At 50.1% G+C, this 23,933-nt stretch overlaps 1 protein-coding gene across 2 annotated transcripts in view; it reads right to left on the bottom strand.

Moving 5' to 3' along the window:
- The window catches only part of TCEA3 (transcription elongation factor A3), a 35,740-nt gene that overhangs the window by 490 nt on the left and 11,317 nt on the right, over positions 1–23,933 (bottom strand). For both annotated transcript variants that reach the window (XM_029947647.1, XM_029947649.1), the window contains 6 exons: positions 22,536–22,598; positions 11,543–11,706; positions 11,313–11,369; positions 8,084–8,238; positions 3,661–3,807; positions 1,912–1,983 (listed from right to left, as the gene is read on the bottom strand). In XM_029947647.1, the coding sequence (XP_029803507.1) occupies positions 1,912–1,983; positions 3,661–3,807; positions 8,084–8,238; positions 11,313–11,369; positions 11,543–11,706; positions 22,536–22,598 (658 nt within the window). The remainder of the gene's footprint in view (positions 1–1,911; positions 1,984–3,660; positions 3,808–8,083; positions 8,239–11,312; positions 11,370–11,542; positions 11,707–22,535; positions 22,599–23,933) is intronic.

The raw sequence follows: 23,933 nt of genomic DNA, 5'->3' as shown, positions 1-23,933 counted from the left end.
CCTCTCCAACTAATAGAGATGAGGGTCAGGGAGCTGGGCTCAGAGCATGCAGAATGTCCCTTTCCCGACTGTAAAAATTATAAGAGCTACCATTTATTGAGCACTTCCTCTGTGACAGGCAATATTACATCCTCACCATCACTGTATGAAGTAGGCACAATATATTACTCCCATTTTTACAGGTAAAGAAGCAATTCAGGGGGCGCCTAGGATGGTTCAGTTGGTTAAGTGTCCGACTTCAGCTCAGGTCATGAGCTCATGGTTCATGGGTTCAAGTTCTGTATTGGGCTCTGTGCTGACAGCTAGCTCAGAGCCTGGTCCCTGCTTCAGATTCTGTGTCTCCCTCTCTCTCTGACCCTCCTTGCTCGCACTGCCTCTCTCTCTGTCTCTCAAAAATAAATAAAAAACATTAAAAAAAAAAAAGAAGCAATTCAGACAGGTTAAGTGACTTACTCAAACTCCTATAACACCAGTAGGTGACAAATGGATAAGAGTGGTGGTTTCTATGTGTCAATATGCATGTGCTCAGGGCTTTTTTTTTTTTTCCTTTGGTACGGATGTACAGGTTGTTCACTGCACAAGAGAGCCTGGCCACAGAGCAAGTTGGGACTGAAACTTAGCTCCTGCCCTGTTTGCCTAGCCCTGAAGCCTGGTGTAAGGCTGTGTCTACTTGGAGGCAGGGAGATCTTCTTCTGGTTTGACAAAGATGCCATATGAGCTATCAGAAGCCCGGTTAAGGCTGTATTTGTATTATTCTCTAATCCTTAAATTAATTAGAGAATACCAGAAAAACACATAATCATCTGACTTTTAATAAAAAAAATATAGCAGTTCTAATGAGGCCTCAGGGCTATCAAGGCCCTTAGTAAGGTTGCAGAAAACTCAGTTAATCAGGAATTTGGAGTACTGTCTGTCAGTGCTCCAAACTGTGTGGCTTTATGCTCCCTAAGTATTTTTCAGTAGTTCAATTCTCTCGCCTGAAAGTGAGAGTAATATTGTAAGCAATATTTCTCATAGTTGTCTGCAAATTGTGTATGCATATGTGATCATTTCACATCAACCATGGGAGAAAGGCATCATCATCTCCCTTCCGCTCAGAGGTGAGTGACATGCTCAGGGTCATACAGCGAGTAGGGCTGAGGGGACTGAAAACCAGGGCTCCCGACTCCCAGTCAGTCTTGGGCTTCTTACCAAGTACCCGAGAACTTTCGGGGTGCCTGCAGCCTGCCCAGTGGCCCAGGCATCATGCAGGGCACATGCACGTCAGATGGTACTGGAAACTGACATTAATCACATGACCACACTGAGTTTTTTCAGAAGAAGTCATGGTAGGAAGCAGCACTCTGGTAGGAGTCTTTGGTTGGCTCCCATGCCCCAAAACAAAACCTCTGCCTTTGCAGGGGCTGGAACAGCCCAGATTGCAGCCTTGGGTGATGTAGCGCTTTTCCAGAGCTGCCTTATGAAGGGAAGATGACCTGGGAGCATTTGGTGGCAATGCTCCCCCCTTCCCCCTCAGCATTGCGTCCATCCCTAGTTGTGGCAGCGTTTGAAGGAAATAGCATCTGTGAAATAACTCTGCAAAGAGGTGTGGCCCAAATGCAGAGTGCCATTGTTTTTCCTCCCCTTTGTGGATTTCAGGAGGCTGACTGCATCTGTGCTCAAATGACAGACTTGCCCATCCTGTGATAAAATGTGGGCTGCTGCTCCCACCCCAGCCGGATGCCTTCCAAAACAAAAGCATGCACATGCACTTTCTCCCCGCCTCCCCAGCAACCACTGGCCACTATCTCCAGCTCTGCAGACCCGCTTGCACAGGCTGGGAAGCCCCCCTTCTTGGCTGTGAGTATACTACTCCTTACGTGGGAGCAGCTGGGGATGACGGGGGAGGGAGAGAGTCACGGACATACAGACCTTCCAGCGATTGCCGCATTCATTGCATAAGACAAAGGTAGTCATGGGCTCGTCAGCACTGCGTGTCTGCACCTGAGAGAGAACGGAGGCATTTGGGAATTCACACCTGTGCTCTAGGACCTGCCATAGCTCCCACGATCTGTAGCAGAAGGTCTAAATCCCAGAGCGTGGCACTGCTATTCCCTCCCCACTGTGAGCAGTGAGCAGTATACATATACCTCCTCCTCTCTCTCGGGTCCACCAGCTCGCCTCTAGTTGCCTCCTCGCTGGCTCACTTAGGCCTCTGCACTTTCACTTTTGGTCTTGATCCTTACCAACTGATCTTTCTTCTCTTGCCTCAAGGCTCAACTCCTACAGGAATGATTTCTTGACTCACCTCTGGACACACCCTAGTGGCTGTGCCTGGCTGATCAGAGCTTGAGTGAGCTATGAGCAGCCTGAAAGCCCATCTCGTTCATTCCTTATTTTAGAGGTGCAAGAACTGAGGCCCAGAGAGGAAAAGGAATTTGAAGATCACTGGATCATTGGGACTAGTTAATATCATGGTTTCTAGTTTCTCACCCCCTTAACCAAACCATGCAGATGCAGCAGCCGGGCTTCTCACAGCAAATCTGATGAATCTCCAGATTTAACAATCACTGTTCGGATTTTCTACAGCTGACCCTAGAGGACCATGATGCGTCACTTTGCCGACACTTGGCTGTGAATGTGGTGTGAGCTGGGAGTCTGTGCGGTGGGAGGTAGTTGCCTGGCTCATGAGGGGGCCCAGCAGTGGGCCCGGAGGATCCGACTGAGCACAGCCTCGTTACTGGGGAGCAGGAACCCCTGAAGGAGGGTAACCCTGGGGCTTCTCTGTGCGGAGAGAACTCTGCTAATGGGCAGTTTACTTCCGGTGGGAGGTGTATCACCCCAGAGGAAGCACATCACTCCACGTGGAAATGTGCTTGCAAGGAGGCAGGAGGCTTGCAAAAAACATCTCTGAATTCCTGAACGGGAATTCTTTGAGAGACTCTTCCTGAATGACAAGGCCAGCTGTATTTCTGCCAGGGCCAAAGATTCCTGTGGGCAAGGTGCTCTCGCTAAATCTTGGCATGCCCAGCCGATGGAGGAATGAGTAGGGTTCTAACATGACTAGGTACAAATTAGAATCCAGGAATATTGGTGCCCCAAGAACATAACATGTACAACCCAGAAAAGAAAGGCAATTCTTGGGAAATAAGTCTTTCAGAGAAGGGGCTTCCCCAGCCTTCTGAATTCCCCATGCCAGGGGAGGGTCTTTACCCTTAGGGTTTGGGGCTAAACCCCTTAAGCTTTAGTCGCCATGTTGGCTATATTGAAGACAGAAAAGCCTGGATCTGGGTTTATTACTATCTCTGCCATTTTATGACTGTCTTGGCCGTCTTGGACAAAGCTGCGAAGCCTGACCACTGTCGGGCCTCAGTTTCCACATGTACAAAATGAGGGAGCTAAGTTTTCTATTGCTAAGTTTCTTTCCAACCATCCCATCTGTGACTCTACAGAAGTCTATGCCTGGTGAGTCTGCTTCCTCCTATTCCTGCTTCAGGGCATGCTGGCCATGCCTCGTAAGCACGCATCTAGGTGCGTCCACATGTAGGGAACATTTTCTAGAAGCCACAGGTGCATCGTGCCGGTGTACTGAGACACACCCTTCTCTCCGCAGCCTAGAGTGTTAGTCCTTTCTCTCCCGGGCTCCCCTGCTCCGTGCCCCCGCGGCCTCCTCTCCTGTACCTGGTTGTAGGTGCAATTCTTCTTCTTGCATTTGCTGCACTGGAAGAGGTCAGTGGTGGTGCCGCCAGTCTTGGCCATCTGGTGCTCACGGATGGCCTCCTGGGTCATGGCATTCCTCAGCTCCCTCAGCTCATCACTGGCCATTTCCTGGAGAGGAATGAGTCTGCCCTTCAGGGACAGAGAGTCCCAGGGGCCCTGCCCCCCATCCCTTTTCTAGGGAGCCCGAACAGAGGAGAGGGGAACATGCTGAATTGAAGACAAGGAGCTGGAGGGAGGCCTGGACTCCTGGCCTTGCCCCAGCTGAGGGAAGGCTATTCCCAAAGAGTCCCCATTCTGCTTTGGGTAGAAGGGCAAACCTGCAGGCTCTGACTGGGCCAAGAGCAGTAGGGCACCTGCAGGAGACAGAAGGCAAATAGCTCCCAGCCTGGGGTCAATATCTTGTGGACACTTCCTCGATCTGGTGCTCACCCTGCCTGCCAGGACCTCGGGTACCTGACTGAACCTTCCTGCCTGAGCTGCCTGGACCGTGACCACCTGATCTGTGATGTTCCCTTTATCCGTCCAGTTTGGACTTGACCCAGGGCCTGTCCAAACTGTGATCACTGCTTAGTCCATTCTGCCTCCTGGGAACCTTGACCTCAACTATCCATGACTTGCTGCCACGACCCAAGTGGGACCTGAAGCTCCTGGGTTCACAAGCGTAACTGCTCACCTGCATCACAGAACATCTTTTTCTTTAAGCTCCTACAGAACAGAGCCTCCTGTCTCCCATCAGCTTCCTGCAGACACTCAGGGTTTGCATTATCCAGGTCCTGCCTTTATCCATCTGTCTGGCCATTCTGACTCCTCTTAAACCTCGGCCAGAGGAGAGCAGAGAAAGGGGACACTCAAACTGGAGAGAGCTCTAGGTAAGTTTGGCTTTGGGGACGGAAGAAAGCCGGAGCTAATGTTAAAATGAGGACTTGGTACTGGCTAAACGTTGTCATTGTTGCTATCTCTCCATGGAAAACAGAGCTGGCACAAAGGTCAAGTGATTTGGTGCACTGACCACCCTGTCATCACCACTCGGGCTTCCCGATGAGATGCAGAGTCCTATGAGTCCAAAATTCTAAGGGCAGGCCCAGGAATTTTACTAGTGCCCTTAAGTTATTCCAGTGGGTGCAGATGTTTAAGTCCTACTGTGTTAGGTTCAAGGACTAGGTCCTAACCATTGGCAGGGATATCCAGAAAAACAAGTCAACCCAGGGCCATATAAGTAAAAAGCAGCTGACTTTAATTTGGAGGGAAATCCAGAGCCTGATGCATTCATTCATTCAAAATGTATTGGATGTCAACTTATTAAATGCCTTTAGCTGCATTTTGTGTGCTCATGAATGGGTCTGAGCCAGAGGGGTGCCTGATTTGCAGCACTCACCAATGTCCATAGTGTAAATACTCCTACCACAGCCAATTTCCAGCAGCTAACGCTATGTGACTGAGCACAGGGCTGAGAATCGCTGCACAGAGCTGATGGGTGCTGGCTCAGACAGACCACTGCCCCTGAACCCTAAGGAGTCAGATACAAAGGTCTGGTTCCTGTCCCCAGGTCACGCTAATCTGGTAGTGTAGCCAAGTATTTAGATAAGATTGCAAGATAGCACATGAAGTACTGAAAGCCAAGGTATACAAGGCACAGGGGGAAGCCCAGAGTTCGTGGCCAACTGCTTAGGGAGAGGGGGGCTCATTAAAGAAGCAGACACGTTATCCCTTAACCCGTCTTGAAGGATAAGCAGTTCTCAAGGGAGACGGCAGTTCTAGAGAAAGAGAACGGCAGACGCAAAAGATCAGACCAGAACGACACCTGTGGGGAAGGGGGTTTGCAGTGTGATCAAGGTGAGGAGTGCGGCAGATGTGGCTGGGGGGCAGACTGTGGAAAGAGGGTCTCGCGTGCCGGCTGAGAAACACCCACTCACCAATCCAGTTGCCTGTCTCCGCCCTGCCTCATCTAGGAGGAGGCGGTGTCAAGGCCACATGGAGGAAGTACAGTGCTATAGAAAACCAAGTAGGAAATGGGGAAGGTAAGGGCGGAGAGGACACTGGCCCTCCTGTGTATACATCGTCTGAAGAGGACCCCGAATGTGAACCCAACGTGTGGGCCAGGCATGGGTCTCAGTGCCGGCCAAGCAGAGAACGGACAGAACTCGTCTCCTCACGGGGCTGACAGCATATCCACTCCACAGCTCTAAAGAATATCTCAGAATTGACTCCGTTCTGTAATGTGTGTGTCTGGGTAGAGGGGAGAAGAAAAAAGGACGAATTAGGGAGATACAGGATGCAGAGAGGGACACCCGTGTGTTGGCGTCTGCTGTCCCCTGAGCCACAGCACGGCAGGAAGCCCTGGTGTGGGACAGGGTCCTTGGGGGCTGGCCCTGCGGAGGGCCTGCTGAGTTCTTGGCTTGCTCCTCTGGGTCTGGTCAGCTTCTTCTTGGGCTTGGATTGACCACCTGATTCTCTCACCCTGTTCTAGAGAACAGTCCTTGGGTGGGGCCAGACCATCCACATGTCTGGCTTTGTCAGTTGCTTTCCTGGGACTTCTGGGGCCTGTCTTGGCCTTAATCCAGACACTCCGCTCCATTCTGACCTGGAGTTTCTGGGAGCTTGCTGGGTTTGGCTCAACCCTCGGTCTACACCTTGCCCTTAGTTCTCCTGGGCCTGATTTCCCAACGCCTTGGATTGCCTGGAACAGTCTCTTGACAGCATTCCCACAATGCATACACAAAGAAGTGGAGGGACCCCAGAGACGTAAAGTGAGGGCCAGAGGGGAGGAAACACACGGCTCGGTTTTCATAAAAGTCACAGCTCCTCCTAGAGAGGAATGAATACACTGTAAAGCCAAATTGCAATTTGTAACTCTGGGCATACGTGGCTGTTTGCCTATAAAGATCAGATAGTTTGAACTAAGCAGAAAGATAATCCTAGTCTACCTGTGCTGAGCTCCCCATTTTATCCTAAAGTCAAGGGCTCTCTCTCGTTTGGGGTGTTTGAGGAAAACAACGAACAGAAAAATGTACACGCACTCACATTTCACCCCCACACACACACATACTAAACACCAAGTACACTCCACACATCACGCACACCACAAACACACAGAGGCACACCCTTGCCAATGGGTTCAGAGGGCCTCCAGACGTCCCGAGGCGCCCCCAGAGCTCCAGGATCCCAACTCCCCTGGTCTAGGCCACTTCGATTTAGCTGTGCTTTAGCAGTGCGGTGCCTAAGCGCTTGCAGGAAATCCCCTCTATCGACCCTGGCAACAACGAGCCACTCACACCGAAGGGTGTGCAAAACAGTGTTTCCAAGATGTGGGCTCTGAAATAAACAGATCTGGGCTCAAATTCCCACCTGTCACTTACTAGTTGTGTGTGGCCTCAGTTTTCTCAACCATAAAGTGGGGATCGTACTTCCTTTCACGGCATGGTGCTGGGGGTTACATGAAATGGTCGGTGAATGAGCTCATGTTACATCAATTTAGGGAGCACTTTACATGCATTAACCTGAACACTTCACACACACCAACTCATTCAATCCTTCAGGAGATAGCTATTCTTCTTCTTCCTGTTTTACAGATGGGAAAACTGAGGCACAGACAGGTTAAGTAGCTTGTCTAATCACCCAGCTAAGTGAGAGAGGCAGAATTCAAACTCGCGCAGTTTGGCATGGTCCTGAAGCTTCTCACCACTGCACATGCTTCCTTGAACTGGCCTGTTTCCTTTTCCTCCCCTTACTGACCCCCTCAAGCTGGGTCAATCCTTCCCTCGTGTAAGCTTCCGTGGTGGCTCTACATGGCTATGACCACCTCTGGATGTACAAATTTGAAGAGAGGTCCACCTCGCCACCTCGGACTGTGCCTCGGCCCAGAGCTGCACAACGGGACATAGAAGGGAACAAGGCCGACGAAGGAGCTAGATAACAAGGCAGCAAGAGCAGGTGCTCTGGGGCCAGACGGCCGTGACATTTCCTTAAAGATTTAAATTTTGTAAGTAATCTCTACACCCAATGTGAGGCTCGAACTCACGACCCTGAGATCAAGAGTCACTTGCTCTACCGATAGAGCCAGCCAGGCCCCCCTGGCTTTGACACATTCTAGCTGTGTGCACGGCCACATGAGTTACCTCCTCTGAGCCTCAGTGTTCTCATCTGTAAGATGAGCATAATAAACACCTTCTGCCTCAGGTAGTGTGAAGCTATCACAGGCCAACGAGTCCCGAGCACTTAGCACAGGGCTTAGTTCATGGCAGCTGTGCTCCTGTTCTGACGGCCCAGGAGCCCCGAGGGGCAGGGAGTCTGCTACTGAGTCATAAGCCACCGCCTCTCAGACGTGGGTGAGGTTGGAGGGGCCCAGCCTCCGCCGCACCACGCAGAGGCCCCAGCCCATGCTCACCTCTGCTGTCATTTTGGCAATAAGCCCGGCAGAGATGGCCCCGCTGAGCACATTCCTCCTCAGGCCAGGGTTCCTGGGGTCCTTGAGGTTGCTGATCCGGCTGCGCACCCGGTTCCGGTACTTCATGTCCGTGCTCTTGAGCTCCTGGTAGATATGTGATGTGGTCAAGGGCCAGCGAGCCGCCCGTGGAGGGTCACAGAAGGATGGGGAGCCACTCCCCAAAGCCTGAGAAGCCCCAGGACCGTCTGCTCCTCTCCTTGGACTAGTACAGGGGTCGGGCACCTACATGGCCTCTGACTCCCACGGCGGAGACCTCACTTGGGCGTTTGGGGTCAGCTATGCGTCCTGGACAAAAAACAGCCTCTGTGGGGAGATCAGGCCACAGCAAGCACTGTGGTGTCAGGGACCCCAGGGGTGGGCATCCTGGGTTTGTCGAGCCCTTTGTGTGCCTCAGGTGAGCCACATGACTTCTTTGTGCCTCTGTTTCCTTATTTATAAAACGCAGGGCTGTTATGAGGATTCAGCGAGCCATACCGCATGATGCCCCAGCCTGGTGTCTAGGACATCAAGTGCTCAATGTGTAGGGGCTCTTAGGATGAGGACACTGGTAAAGAAAACCTCCAGTTTCAAAGGGCCTCTGGAGGTTATGAGTCCAGCAATCGGAGGAAACCTAAGATTAGGAAGCACAAGTTGAAGGCTCTAAGAAGTATTGCAATTAAGGCATCATTCGGCTTAACCTGGTGTTCCCAACACATCAGAGCATAGAGCCACCTCTCTGCTTCTGCCTTTTTTCCTAGGAGCACCGAAGACCATGCCATAGGATCCACTTTGGGGATTGCTGGTCAGAGTTATTTCTCTCATTCATAGATAGGAAGCTAAAGCCTTAGAAAGGATGTGGGCCCTTGCTCAAGGTCACAGGGCAAATTCCCAGCAGAGACAGGGCTGGAAGCCAGACCCCCTCCTAATGCTCTCTCCACTCACGCAGCAGGAAGTCGCCCCTGACCGCCAACCACAGTGAGTTCTCCATCCAGACGCTGCATCCCAGACAGGTCGCCCACCCCTCCTCCCTTCTCCATCCTCTGGAGGAGCTCAGGGAACACAGAGGCGTATTCTTGGTCTCCGAAGCCAAGCAGAATCAGGAAGACAAACCCTTTGCTGGGAAGAGCCAAATACGAGAAAGAGACTGTGGGGAATACGGACACAGGCAAACAGCTGACTTGCTAGAAGAAGTGGGAGGGAAGGCGTGGTTATCTATTTGTTTCTGTTATTGCTGTTTTAATGCTGTTTGTACAATAACAACGCAAAAAGAAAGAATATGCTACAGTGCATTTGAAAGCCAAAAGATTTGTTTAAAAGTCTGCATTTGGGATCCCTGGAGGTATGTGTCTGCTTGATATGTGGGGACAGCAAGGCTGGCAGTACTGTCACCAGCCTCTTCCTGACTCCGTTTCCTGAGGTCACCAGGCACGAGATGGAGCACAGGCCTGGGGGGGTCACTGAGCCTTTCAGAGGAGCACAGTGCTACCCGCCGTGTTAGTGCGAGGTCCCGCCAAAGAGAACGGACCTTAGGACACGGAGCATTCAAGCCCCTGAACTTAACCTCTCCCTGACCTCCCATCTTCTAAGAACAAAAGGCTTGATCCAGCTCTGATTTCCTACCCTTCAGAAGAGGGACATTTAGCGAAGGAAGAGGAGGAGGAAAGGCCAGGTATGGATCTAATTTAATTTAAAATGTTTTTTAAATGTTTATTGTTGAGAGAGGGTGAGAGACAGAGTGTGAGTCGGGGAGGGGCAGAGAGAGGGAGACACAGAATCTGAAGCAGGCTCCAGGCTCTGAGCTGTCAGCACAGAGCCCGACGCGGGGCTCGAACCCACGAACCGTGAGATCATGACCTGAGCCAAGCTGGATGCTCAACCGACTGAGCCACCCAGGCGCCCTATCACCCACCTTTGTTTCGAACTGAGCTTGAAGGTAGAAGGAACCTGTCTGAAGGGATGGCCGTTTGGAGAAAACGAAGACGGAGCTCAGTTTTGATACCTGGTGCTCTATGTTCCTGGGTCAACTGGGATTTATGAAAATGGATCTGGTGAGGTGACGGACAGCTCAGGACGTGCCCGTTCCTAATTAAATGATGGTGGAGGGGAGCTCCCAGAAAATATGCCGGAGGATAGAAAGATAGGGCTCAGGCAGGAAGTGGCAACAGGCAAGCTTGTTGACCAAGGTCAGACCGGACTGACCAGGGACCCTCCCCAACAGACCAAACTGAGCTCCCTGGGTAGCCCAGGAGGCTTAAGGGGTCACTCACACCTCAGTGTCACAGTCAGAACCCCTCTCCCCTGGGGATTCTGTCCCCTTCCCCCTACACCTCTTTGACAGGCAAAGCTTTGTCTCTCTGCCTAAAGATCTCCCATGCATTCAGTGGGGCACATTGTAGGATTGTCTCTCCCAAAACAACAATCTTTTGGTACAGTGGGCCCACATCACTCCGGTAGTCACCACCCCTGTCTATACAGAGTGGGAGAATGGGTCATATGTAAAGAACTCAGGACATGGAATCCCCAAGGCCAAGGTTTTTCGTCAAGCTGTGACACCCAGTAGTTCTTGAGCCTCAGTTTTCTCATCTGTAAAATGGAAACAACAGCCCCTGGCTCACGGAGATTGTGAGAATTGACAGAAGTAGAAGTGTCAATTGCCCATCACAGTGCCTGGCATAGAGTAGGGAATCAAAAATGGGAGCTGTGACCCTCAGAGGCTGGAAGAGGGGAGAAGGCTGAGCATGAGAAATGCCGTCCTCCCTGTCTGCTCTGATACTTGACATTGCAACCCTGCCACGTGATGGCACAGCCGTTGAACCCTCCGCTTCTAGAGTCACACCTTCTGGGTTCAGATCCCAGGTCTACCTCTACAATCAGCTACATGAGCTTTGGCAAGTGACATACCGTCTCCGAGCCTGTAACCGCACGCTCCTGAAATGGGATTAATCAGGGAACCTAGCTCGTGGGATTGTTCTCAGCCTTGAATGAGGTACTGCTCGTACACAGCTTAGCAAGAGGCTGGCAGGGGCAAGACTTAATCAATGTTAGCTGGAATGAAGAACTCCGGTTCAGAGGCAGGCCAGGGGGCTGTCCCTGAGCCCTTCCCCTCACCCCCCTGTCCTGGGTCCCTTGCATTTGGGAGACCTGCTCCTGGCATCCAGGCATCCCCAGCCCCGGCACAGCTCAAGGATATGATCTTCGATTTCTGATGCCATCTTGTCACAATTGACTCCGTAGTCCTTGTAATCATCTAAAAGAGATTCAGGAAGCACGGGCATTAGCCAGATGTGACCTTGGCAGTGGAGCCAGCCCACACAGGAGACTGTAGCATCCTGAACCACTCCCATGGCGCTGAGAAAGACGGCATCTCATTTGCCCTTGGGAAGCCCTTCCCTCCCCTGCCCCTGGCCTAGGCCCTCTCACCTTCGGCCTTCAAGGCTGCTGACAGCATCTCCACACACTTGTCCCGCACAGAGTCCCCTGTGAGATAGCAGGGCGCCAGGAGGCAGATGGAGGGGGCAAAGGTGGGGGTCGAGGGGCTGCTGGGTGTTTTGGGGGTCTCTGGTTTCGATTTGCTGCTGTTTGATCTGAGGATGACAAACAGTAATAGACATGTTGACAGTACGCGGATAAAGCATTCGCTGAGCACCGCTCTGGATGTTTTTATGTGATCTCCCTCACTCCTCACGGCAACCCCATGAGGCTGGTGCTATTCTTACCTCCATTTTAGAGTTGATTTTGAAGTGAATTGTTGCATTTAAAATAACTTGACTGCGGTCACACACCTGGAAACCAGAACTAAAGCCCACCAGAGTTGAACTCTGGTGCCCAGGCTCTTAACCAACCACTGTGCTCTGCGGTTTACAAGATATCCTAACAGGGTTTGAATCATACCACAGTCCATGAGGCACCATGCAGGCTGCTTTCTCTAGCTTCTCATGGAACCATTCACTCACTCATCCAGTAAATGCATATTCCGCAGGTCTGGATAAAGCAGACAAGTTAGCCAAAGTCCCTTCCTCCAGGAGCGGGCAGTTTCTTGAAAAGTGAATTCACCACCATTGAAGAGGGCTGGCTTTACCATGTGCCGGCACTCGAGGAATATTTTCTAATTTAATCTTCACAGCAGCCCGAGGTGTCAGATACTGTTCTCTTCCTTGTTTGCAGATGAGGAAACCGTTACAGCACTGTGACCGGAACCCAAGTCTTGTCTGATTCCAAAGTCTGTACTCTTGACTCCTATGATTCATCACATAAGAATGATCTCATTTTGGTTTGGGCTTAAAAACCCACAAATATATATAGGGGGCGCCTGGGTGGCTCAGTCGGTGAAGTGTCCAGGTTCAGCTCAGGTGATGATCTCACGGGTTGTGAGTTCGAGCTCCGCACTGGGCTCTGTGCTGACAGCTCGGAGCCTGGAGCCTGCTTCAGATTCTGTGTCTCCCCCTCTCTCTGCCCCTCCCCTGCTTGCACTCTGGCGCTCTTTCTCTCTCTTTCTCAAAAAAGAAATAAACATTAAAACCCCACAAATATGTAGAAACATATGTACAGATGACAGGCAGGAAAACCGTGTGTCTTGGCTTGGTCTGCCGTAACAAAATACCATGGACGGGGTGGTTTGAGCAATAGATACTCCTCATAGATCTGGAAACTGGGCAGTCCAAGATCAAGGTGCTGGTCAATTAAGTCTTCTGGTTAGAGCTCACTCTCTGGCTTGTAGTCAACCACATTCTTGCTGCGTCCTCACTCGGCAGAAAGTGAGCAAGCCCTCAGGTGTCTCTTAGAAGGACATTAATCATATTGGATCAGGGTTTGACCCACAAGACCTCATTTAGCCTTAATTACCTCCGTAAAGGTGTTACCTCTCTATATATAGTCGCGTTGGGCATGGGGGTCTCAACGTACAACATTCAGATTGCAGCACCTTTTTTTAAAAAAAAATTTTTAATGTTTTATTTATTTTTGATACAGAGAGAGACAGAGCATAGGGGGGCAGACAGAGAGAGAAGGAGACACACAATCTGAAGCAGGCTCCAGGCTCTGAGCTAGCTGTCAGCACAGAGCCCGATTCGGGACTCGAACCCACGAACATGGGATCTGACCTGAGCCGAAGCCAGAGGCTCAACCGACTGAGCCACCCAGGCACCCCTGCAGCACCTTGTTAATAGCAATGACCTCTCTGAGATGGGGGTCCCAGTATATTTAAATCTCTTCTTTGCTTAAACATATTTTCTAAATCTTCTCCGGAGAACATATCTACTTTTGTAATGAGAAAGACTAGGTCTTTTTTTTTTTTTTATGCCTTTATTTTATTTTGAGAGAATGAGCAAGGGAGGGGCAGAGAAAGAAGGAGACACAGATTCCGAAGCAGGCTCCAGGCTTTGAGCTGTCAGCACAGAGCCCGACATGTGCTGAACCCACAGAACCCACGGACCGTGACATCATGACCTGAGCCAAAATCAGACGCTTAACCGACTGAGCCTCCCAGGCGCCCGGACTAGATCTTTTAAAAACGTTTGAGGGGCACCTGGGGGGCTCAGTCGGTTAAGCGTCTGACTCTTGGTTTTGGTTCAGGTCATGATCTCATGGTTCATGAGAGATTCTCTCTCTCTCTCTCTCTCTGCACTGCCTTTGCTCCTCTTTTTCCTCAAATAAATAAACATTTTAAAAAAGAAACATCTGATGATCATGAGCGGTCACTCTAAGTGGATGGCTCAGACAGGCTTCCTGTCTTTCTGTTCTCATGGCGCTGTCCAAAGGAGGAAGCAACCATGTGTCCAGTGACAAACGGATAAAGAAAATGTAGTATATAACACAATGGAATATTACATAGCCACGTAAAGGAGTGGAATCCATATAAAGGGATGAAATTCCAACACCTGCTACAACGTGGATGAACTTCCATGAGTGGAAGACATTAAACGTGAAATAAGCTGGATACAAAAGGACAAATCAGTTGGGTGAGCGTCTGACTTCGGCACAGTCATGATGTGAGGGCTGTGAGTTCAAGCACAGAGCCTGCTTGATCATCTGTCCCCCTCTCTCTGCCCCTCCCCTGCTTATGCTCTCTTTCTCAAAAATAAAAATAAAATCTTTAAAAAAAGGATGAATTTTGTATGATTCCACTTATGTGAAATACCTGGAATAGTTAAACTCATAGAGACAGAAAGTGGAATGGTGGAGGCGGGGGCCAGAAAAGGTGGAAATGGGGAATTAATGTTTAATGAGAGGAGTTTCAGTTTGGGAAGATGAGAATGTTCTGGTGATGGCTGCATAACAATGTGAATGTACTTAATATCACTATTCGCTTAAAATATGGTTAAAATGAGCGGTGCCTGGGTGGCTCAGTTCATTAAGTGGCCATCAGGTCATGATCTCATAGTTCATGGGTTCAAGCCCCTCATCGGGCTCTGTGCTGCCTGCTTCACATTCTGTGTCTCCCTCTCTGATCCTCCCCTGCTCTCTCTGTCAAAAACAAATAAAACATAAAGAAAATTTTTAATGGTTAAAATGGCTACATTTTATGGTATGTTTATTTTGACATAATAAAAAATCTGGGGCACCTGGATGACTCAGTCAGCTAAGTCCCTGACTTCAGGAGCTCCTGGGGGGCTCAGTTGGTTGAGCGTCCAACTTCGGCTCAGGTCATGATCTCACAGTTTGTGGGTTCAAGCCCTGCATCAGGCTCTGTGCTGACAGCTCAGAGCCTGGAGCCTGCTTCTGATTCTGTGTCTCCCTCTCTCTCTCTGCCCCTGCTTATGCTCTGTCTCTTAAAAATAAATAATAAAAAAATATTTTTTTAATTAAAAAAAGTCTCTGACTTCGGCTCAGGTTATGATCTCATGGTCTGTGGGCTCGAGCCCCACGTCGGTCTCTGTGCTGACAGCTCAGAGCCTGGAATCTGCTTCGGACTCTGTATGTGTGTGTGTGTGTGTGTGTGTGTGTGTGTGTGTGTGTCTCTGCCCCTCGCCTGCTCCCATTCTGTCTCTTTCTGTCTTTCAAAAATGAATAAACGTTAAAATTTTTAAACAATAATAAAATAAATTTATATAGGAACTTCATTGAATAAGAATAACCATAAAACTTGAAATACACAATGATCACTAATCTATTTTATATATTTGGTAAATCTTAATACACTCGACATGATAAAATAGCTTTTTTCTTATTTTGGGGAAAAAAGGCTAAAATGGCATATCTTGTTACATACTATTTTATCACAATAAAATGTTGGGGAAAAAAGAATAAAGTACTGATATATGCAACCGGAAACACTAGGCTGAAGCTGACTCCAGCGGTTGGGGTCCTCGTGAAGAGGGTGCTGGGCGTTGGGAGAGGCACCCTCCAGCACCATGTTGGAGGTCTGTGCCAATCAGCATCACTGTGCCAGCCCTACCACACGGGCTGAGAAAGGCCAAATGGGTCACACACTGCAGTGCAGTTCGGCCCCAGAAATTCCACAAGGGATGGGGAGTAGGGGTTGGCTACTAGAGACGTTGATGGGAAAATACATTCTTGGCAGAAATGCACAGAAGTGCGAAGCCCATGGTTTGTATGGGCAATGCTGAGGGGCTCGGGGCAGCTGGAGCGTGAGGGTAAGGGGGATGGAGAGAAAGGGCAGGGCAGACTCTGAGGGCTTGTTAAGGCTGGTAACAACCAAAGCCACCATTTACTGCCTGTTTGCTATGTATTCCTCTCCATAACCCTGAGAGTCACAAGTTATTGGCCCAATTTTACAGATGAGAGGCTGCAGTGATCGCGGCACAAATCCCTCCCTTTCAGAGCTGCTTCTGCACTACCCTTGTAGGGGGGGGACAGGCAGTCAAGGTGCCTCCACCTTCATCTCTTGGCTCTTTTCATTCTTCTCTTTCAGTAACCCATCAGGATCAGCTAGCCAGGCCTCAGGCCTCCTGGGAAAAACGGCTCATGAGAGTTGAAGAAATTCAAGTCCCTTCCTCCACGCCAGGGCCTTACCACACTGAACTCTTGTGGAAGGTCCTAAAGCGCTGCTCCATTTCTTCATTCCAGGGAGTTCCATTCATACTGTCAGCTGGGTACCTCCTGGAGTTGTAGAGTGCACAGCCTAGGCAGCTGTACCAGGCCGCTCTGGAGCTATAGAGGCACTTCTTACCTTCCGGAAGATGATGCTGGGCTTCTGAAAAGTCAGGCCCAAGGAATTGTGCTGAGAGTGAGCCTAGGCTTTCCAGTGTTAAAAAGATGGGGTTACACCCCACATCCTGCTGAGCACTCTTCAATGTGGATTCTGTAAGAGACCTCTTCATTGCTCAGCCCTTGCTGTTTGGCTTGACTCTGGATGCCCTCTGTCACCATGGACACCGCTGGGCCACTGGGATTTTTGTGTTCTCTGGAGCCTTGAGGTTCCTCAAAGGTGCCTCAGTGCTGCCTAAGGAGCGAGTTGGGCTGGGGAGGGAAGGCTCTGCTCTTGTAAGGTTTATATTTGGAATTCCCAAAAATTTTGTCCAAAGGGATTCCCTGACTTTAGTTTATTTTTTAAATGCAATTAGAACCTTTCCATTTCAGATAAACTTACCCTGGATTCGACCCAGCCCTGCCAGACAACTGAGTGGCCTGGCAGTGGGCACAGGGGGTGGGGCATGGAGCTCCAGCCTACTGTCTGCTGGACTCAGCTTTCAGTGGGAGGGAGGAGTGGGTGAGGGAAGGCTGGGAAGGGTGCAAACTCGAGCTTGAGGGGCTGCCTGCAGCCAGAATGAGTCTCCCCTCACCCAACCCTAGTCCTGGCCACTGGGCTTTTTGCTGCACAGCCGCAGTAGCCCCAAAGCTGGCCTCCTGGCACCCTCCTGCCCCCCTTACAATCCATTTGCCACACAGAAGCCCAGGGGAACCCTTTCAAAAACTCACAGCTGATATCATTACCCCTGCTTCTGACTGTCTAACGGCTTCCAATTATTTTCAGTATAAAGTCAAACTCTTCACCATGGGCTCCCAGCCCCCATCCTGCCACATTGGCCCCTGCCTTCCTTGTGACCTAATAGCATGCCACACCCCCCTTCAGTTCACTGAAGCCCCTCTCGGCACAGCTTTTCTCTTCCTTAAATACACCCGGCACTCTCCCCGCAGTGCCTTGGCACCGGCTGCCCCCTCCTCCCAGAAGGCTCTTCCTCCTCCAGATTTTCTTACAACTGGTCCTTTTCCCCACCGGTCCAACCTGGCTCAAATTGCAACTTCAGGAAGGCCTCCCCCAACCAGCCCAGCCAAGCAGCTTGTCCCTGCCCTGTAACTCTCTAGCGCGTGACCTGATTTCTGTTACTCATAGCACTTATCCAAGTCTATAATTAACTTGTTTGTGTGTTTATAAACATTGTCTGCCTCCATCTCCAGATGATAGATTCCAGAGTACAGGGACCCCTTTGGCTGGTTTTCCACTGTTTTCCAGCACCTGGGACAGTGCTCTAGGCCAACCCTTGATGAACCTTTGTTGAATGAATGAATGTGAGTTGAGGGAGTTGGCCACAAAGAGATGACAGGCACATCCAGGGGGTCTAGATAGAGCTGAATTGGGAGGGTGACATGTCCTCTTTGGAAGGCTAGTGACCCTGAGATTGAGAGAGAGAGAGAGATCTCTCTGAGCCAGTGCCTGTCAACTCCCACAACCCAGGCCAACTCGTGTCCAATGGTGACAGAGCCCCAGATTCTTCCTGGTGCCCCTCGGTGACCTGCATGCTCCATCACCCCATCCTCAACATCTAGGACCCACTACAGGGAACCAACACAGGGGAGCCTGGAGCATAGTGCTTGGAAGGAGCATGGTAACAACGGTTTTCATTGGGGGAAATGCCTACACTGAGTGGTATATTTATTAAGAACAACTTGCTCCAGAGCCAAACTCCGAGGTCAAGGCCATTCACCACCACTTTGTAGCTATGTGACCTTGAGCTGGTAATGGGGATGCGGCAGTACTCATCTTACAGAGTTTCTGAGAGGATTAAAGCACCTAAGAGAATTCTAGCAAGGAAGTGTTAGGTAATTTACATAGATTGCACATTAAGTGTGAGAATTATCACCAGGCATTTCACATTTATTGTGCCTTTATATGGGTTAGGAGCAGTGTTAAGCATTTTGTTACCTCATTTATTTTTTTTTAAGTTTGTGTCTTTAGAGAGAGAGAGAGAGAGAGAGAGAGAGAGGACAGGGGAGGGGCAGAGAGAGAGAGACGGAGAGAGAGAATCTCAAGCAGTCTCCATGCTGTCAGTGCTAAGCCTGCAGCCTGGCTCAAATTCACGAACCATGAAATCACGACCTGAGCCGAAATCAAGAGTTGGACACTTAACCAACTCAGCCATCCAGGTACCCTTTGTTATCTCATTTAATTCTAATAAGGACCTTGAAAGACGGTCCTAATTATCCCCATCTTACAGATCAATAGACTGAGGTTCAGAAAGATGAACTAACTTGTCCAAGGTCATCCAACTAGCAAATGGCAGAGTTACACCACAAACCTAGAACTGCTTGCCTTCCAAAGTCTTTTCAACACATCTCACCGTGTCTCTAGAAGGCAGAGAGTTTTCCAGAGTCCCCTTACCCAGGCTAGGTTCGGCTGCTTGTTGCATACCCACTCCCCCTTCCTGGCAGGGCACTCCCAGCCCTGGTCCCTTCCTTTGGCCAGGAACTGGCCGGCTGGCTGGCTGGCATTCACGTGTCGGTGGCATTTCAGGCAGCCAGGCTCATTTTGCGTTCAGCGCACATGAGTGGGAACTGCGACAAATTGCAGAGAAGGCATCACTGGCGGGGGTGGGGCGTCGGACTTACCAACAGCTTCCTTCTGCTCCCCGGATGTGCCAGCTCCAGACCCAGTCTGTGATCTGACATCACCAAGCCCTTAGAAAAATTCTCCCGCCCCAGCTCGAGCAGAGGCACCTGGAGGCCCGCTCGCTGCTCCTGCGCGCCACCTCGAGGACATTGTCATTACTACACCGTCAGGCAAACCTGACTGCTCCTCGAAAAGTCAACAATTGGGGCACACGGGTTCTAGGGGTAGCTGATAAAGTGCAACCTTCCTCACTGTCACAGCGGTGCCCTTTTTGGTCTGCTCCCTGCTGCTCCAGCTCCAGTTCCCAGAGGACCATGCTCACTTACATTACCACACCTTCGCAGGTTCCGATCCCACTGCCCGGATACCCTCTGCTGGTTTGTCCACCAGCCAAACTCCTTTTCTATCTTTCATTTCTGAGCACAGATACATTTCCTTCCATAAGGTCTTCTTTGACTTCTTGAGTCATATTGAGACCCTCTTCCCATGTCCCCATCGAATGTTATAGCCTTGAAAAACATTTTTTGAAGAAAAAAAAAAGCATTTGAAAAATCAAAACAAAGAGTATTTTAGTGTCTGCCTCCATGCCAGTGATTAGCTCTATAAAGGCAGAGGTCATGAGTTAAATCTTTGCTTGGGCTTAGAGGCCACAACTGGTGGGCTCCAGATGTGTTTTGTTTGCCCTACTGTGTCTTAGAAAAATATGAATATGTTGCCAATATTTAAAACTGGGAGTTTCACATGAAAATTGGGATGTCCTGCTTTCCTCAAAAAATGAGAAGACATGGCACAGAGATTCTGTGTTTCCATAAAGCAACAAACAGCTGGGCTGGGTAGTGAGCGCCCCCTTCAGACAGGCAGGTACTCTCCAGTCTGCCATGGTTTCCACTAGTCCCCTACTGTGTGAACATGACCTTGACCCCTGGAGGGTGCTAACTTTGCAAGGAAGTGCTCAACAAATGTGCTCACTGCTTGGATGGATGGAAGGAAGGAAGAGAAAGATGAAATAGAGAGTGCAGGAAACAATCTGGGTAATGGACAAAGTGGATTTACAAGACTTGCTTCTGTCTCGCTGGATTCCCCACTCCTGACATGAAACCAGCAGGAAATGGTGCAACCGCTTTAAAGGCAAACTTATTCTGCTTGAGTGACCTTTAGAAAAAGAATGCATTATGGGAGGGAGTCAGGAGACTTCAGTGTCACCAGGCAAAGTCAGGGGAGGAGAATGGAGGTATAAATCCCTACACAAACATGAAATGTTTTTATTATAACATCACACCCAGAGCTGCACTAATGGTCAGTGTTTCCTTTTGGGATAGAACAATCAATCCTTCACCATGCAGGGCCGTCCTTCGTGTTCCAGGACATTTTGCATCTCTGGCCCCTGTCTACAAAATGCCGAGGTACTCCTTCCTCTCTCCCATTGCAGACTGGATATTGTGTCCTCCATAAATTCATATATTGATGCCCTACCCCCCAATGTGATAGAATTTGGAGGTGAGGCCTTTGAGAGGTAATCAGGTTTAGATGAGGGCGGGGGGGGGGGGCCGTGATGGGATTACTGTCCTTATAAGAAGGAGAGAAACCAAAGCTCTGCGTGTGTGTGTGTGTGTGTGTGTGTGTGTGTGTGTGTGTATGGTGCAGACCCAGTGAGAAGGTGGCCATCTGCAAGCCAGGAATAGGACCCTCAGCAGGAACTGAGTTGGGCTCACACCTTGATCTTGGTCTTCCCAGCCTCCAGACTTGAGAGGAATAAATGTCTGGTGTTTAAGCCACCTAGTTCATTACGTTCTGTGACAGCACCCTGACTAAGATCCCTCCAAGTCACAGCGACAAGCAAAAGTGCTCCACAAGCTTGTAAGGGACACTCCGTGAGCACCACTGGTGAAGAACCAGGATGACACCGGAGCCTCCATTTCAGGCCTCACTCATGGAAGACAACGCCAGGGGACCACAGAACTCTTCTCATCAGAGGCGGGATGTGGCCTCAGACTCCCTCTCCGAGCAGCGCTCGCTCCTCGGAGCCTCCGCTCATCAGCCATTTTGAAACAGAGCAGCAGAGCAGCCCCACAGCATCTCAGGTCTGTGTCATCCTCAGAAAGCCTCAAATGACCTAATTTTTGTGCCTCTTTTCTTTCCGGTGTCAGTCTTCCTGGTACATTAGGCCTAAAATAATGGAGTGGCTCTGCACATAGCCTCCTAGAAGCAGACACCCTCACCGTCCTAACCTGGTTTCCCCAGCATCCAATATGGCCCCCGCCACTAATCATTTGCTTTGATCCACCTCTAAGCCACCTCCCCCTGCTCTGACCTCTGACCCCCTCCTGCTCCTGGTCTCACCTCGGAACTCCCCCCTCCCTGGGTCGAAGCTCACACTCCCTCTTGTAGTCAGTCTCTCCTTAGCAAACTCATCCCAGTTTATGGCTTCAGATACTAGATACATGGTATTACTCCGGCACCTAGATTTCTAGTGCAGACATTCTTCCTGAATTCTAGCTTCGTATAACCTAACTGCCCATTCAACTTCTCCACCTGAATGACTAGGACGCCCCTCAAACCCAGTGCATCCAAACCTGAGCTCTGCATCTCCCACCGCTGCCTGATTTACACAGTCTTCCCCCTTTCAGTTAAGGGGAGCTCCAACCTTGCAGGTGCTCACGCGAAAAGTCTTGGAGTCATCTTGACCCTTCATATTCTCTTGCGCCCCTCCCCAGTCTGTTGGGGAATCCCGTCAGCTCTCTCTTCAAAATATATCCAGAGTCCGTTACTCACGGCTGCCGTGCTGGTCCAAGTCACCGTCCTATCTTGCCTGATTTACTGAATAGCCTCCTGGCTGGTCTCTGCTCCTGCCCTTGACCCTGGCGATCCACATTCAGCACAGCAGCCAAAGGTATGCTGGTAAATTCCCTCCTGTGTCTCCTGTGCCGCTCTGTCTCCCAACTCTCCCGCCTCACTTATTTGCTCCAGCCCTGGCCACCTCACTGCTTCCTGGCCCTCCCACTCAGGTCCTCGGCTTGGAATGACCTGATGTCTCCATGGCTAATTCCTTCATCTTTTTGCTCAATGAAGGCTCTCCTGACCACCCTGATGACCATCCTTCCCAACCTCCCTCACTCTGCTGTTTTCCAAAGTCCCTGGTCACATATTTTGTTATGTAGCACCTGTCACTCCATATTAGAATATAGGCCTCATGACCACAGGACTTTCCTTCTGTTCACAGCTATATCCTTGGATAGGAAGGAACCTACAACACTTCCTGGCACACAATCACCCCTCAATAAATATTTGATGAATAAATAACTGGATGAGTTATAGTATTTTGGGTAGCCAAACTCAGAGATCACACTTCAGCTATAGGCTTTCAAGACCTCTGTCCTCACTGGGTTCAACTTGACCTTGAGACTGTTCCCCAGACAATGATGGTGCAACAGGGACTGGTCAGCCACCCCAGTGAAGAGGCTGGATCTCGGATTCAGGGTCCCACTTCCTGCGTGGGTCCTAGAATTTGGAAGCAACATAATGTATGAAGTTTCCTCCTTTCTCCTGCCCTGGGCTTCCTTCACGAAAGCAGAGAGGGACACATGCTGAACGGGGTTCTGGGATGGAGAAGCCCGCAGCTTTCTTTACCTTTCCATCGACGGCCTTTTTGGAGAGGATGTAGCTGATGACTTGGAGTCCACAGAGTCTCTCCTGAAAGAACAGAGATTGGAGATGAGATTCTCTCGTAGGCTAGCACCAGTGCTGATCGAGAGAGCTCAGAGCCTGGGGAGAACGCTTCCGGAAGCCAGGCCTGCTGGGATGAGGCTGCTGGAACACACCTGGACCCCAGCTGCCTGGAGAGGAAGCTCCGGGTGGTGTGGGCTGGTCACCGGCATCTACCCTCCATCAAACAAAGCAGTCAAGGAAGCCTAATATGTGCCAGATACGTCACATGTGTTACCCCATGTGTTACTCATTTTAATGGTTTTTAAAATTATTTATTTTTGAGAGAGAGAGAAAGCATGAGCAGGGGAGGGTCAGAGAGAGAGAGGGAGACACAGAAACCGAAGACAGGCTCCAGGCTATGAGCTAGCTGTCAGCATAGAGCCCAATGCGGGGCTCGAACCCATGAACCATGAGATCATGACTGAGCCGAAGTCGGACGCTCAACCAACTGAGCCACTCAGGTGCCCTGATTTCTGGTTTTCCAGATGGTGTGAGGTTCCTGCATGGAGGTCCAGCTTCCCTCTCACCCTCCAGGTGGTGTGGGAGACAGTGGGTGAGACAGCTTCAGGGGCAAGCTCTGATTACCCCGTGGTTGAGACCCGTCCAGCCCTAGACCCTCACCCCAGCTTACAGACGGGGGAAAGCAGTAGAGACGGCGAGGAGAGGAGGGACCCTTCTTCCCATGCCCCTCCAATCCCTCACTGAACCCTGGAAGTTCCTCTCTGGGGTTCCTCCCTGAACACCCCCCGGGGACGGACAGGTGCAGGCCAGAGCGGGAGGCTGGAATCACTGCATTGGAAGAAAGAAGGGAAGACATGAACCTCGACGTCTGAGACTCCTCCCATTCTGGCTCTTCCTCATTGCTTCTCTTTGAGAGCAAATGAGAAATATGCAGCCTTTATTGCAAAAGATCATTATGAAAAGTATTTAGGAACAGGAAAAATGCTTAGGATACAACAGGAAGATAAATAAACAAGGTTGAAATTGTTTGTACACTTTTCCTTTAGGAACGGAAAAATGATGTGTGCCAGTAGGTTGGGACCGGGAGAGACAAAAATGTCTGAAAGCTGTTTTCGTTGATGGAAGTTGGCACGCTGTGGACAAATATTTTTCATTTTTATTTTAAACAGCACTAATGTGGTTCGTGTTTATATGATAAATAATTAGAATGAATCCTCATTAAGGAAACTAAAACAAAAAAGGTTACCAATAAGAGTTGAAAGTGGAGCCCTGCCAGGGTGACTGGGGGGCTCAGTCGCTTAAGCGTTCAACTTGAGTTCAGGTCATGATCTCACTGTTTGTGGGTTTGAGCCCCGCATC

The sequence above is a fragment of the Suricata suricatta genome, chromosome 8 (assembly GCF_006229205.1).
Source record: "Suricata suricatta isolate VVHF042 chromosome 8, meerkat_22Aug2017_6uvM2_HiC, whole genome shotgun sequence".
In the NCBI taxonomy this organism is placed as follows: domain Eukaryota; kingdom Metazoa; phylum Chordata; class Mammalia; order Carnivora; family Herpestidae; genus Suricata; species Suricata suricatta.
This window is presented reverse-complemented; position numbering and strand designations above follow the sequence as displayed.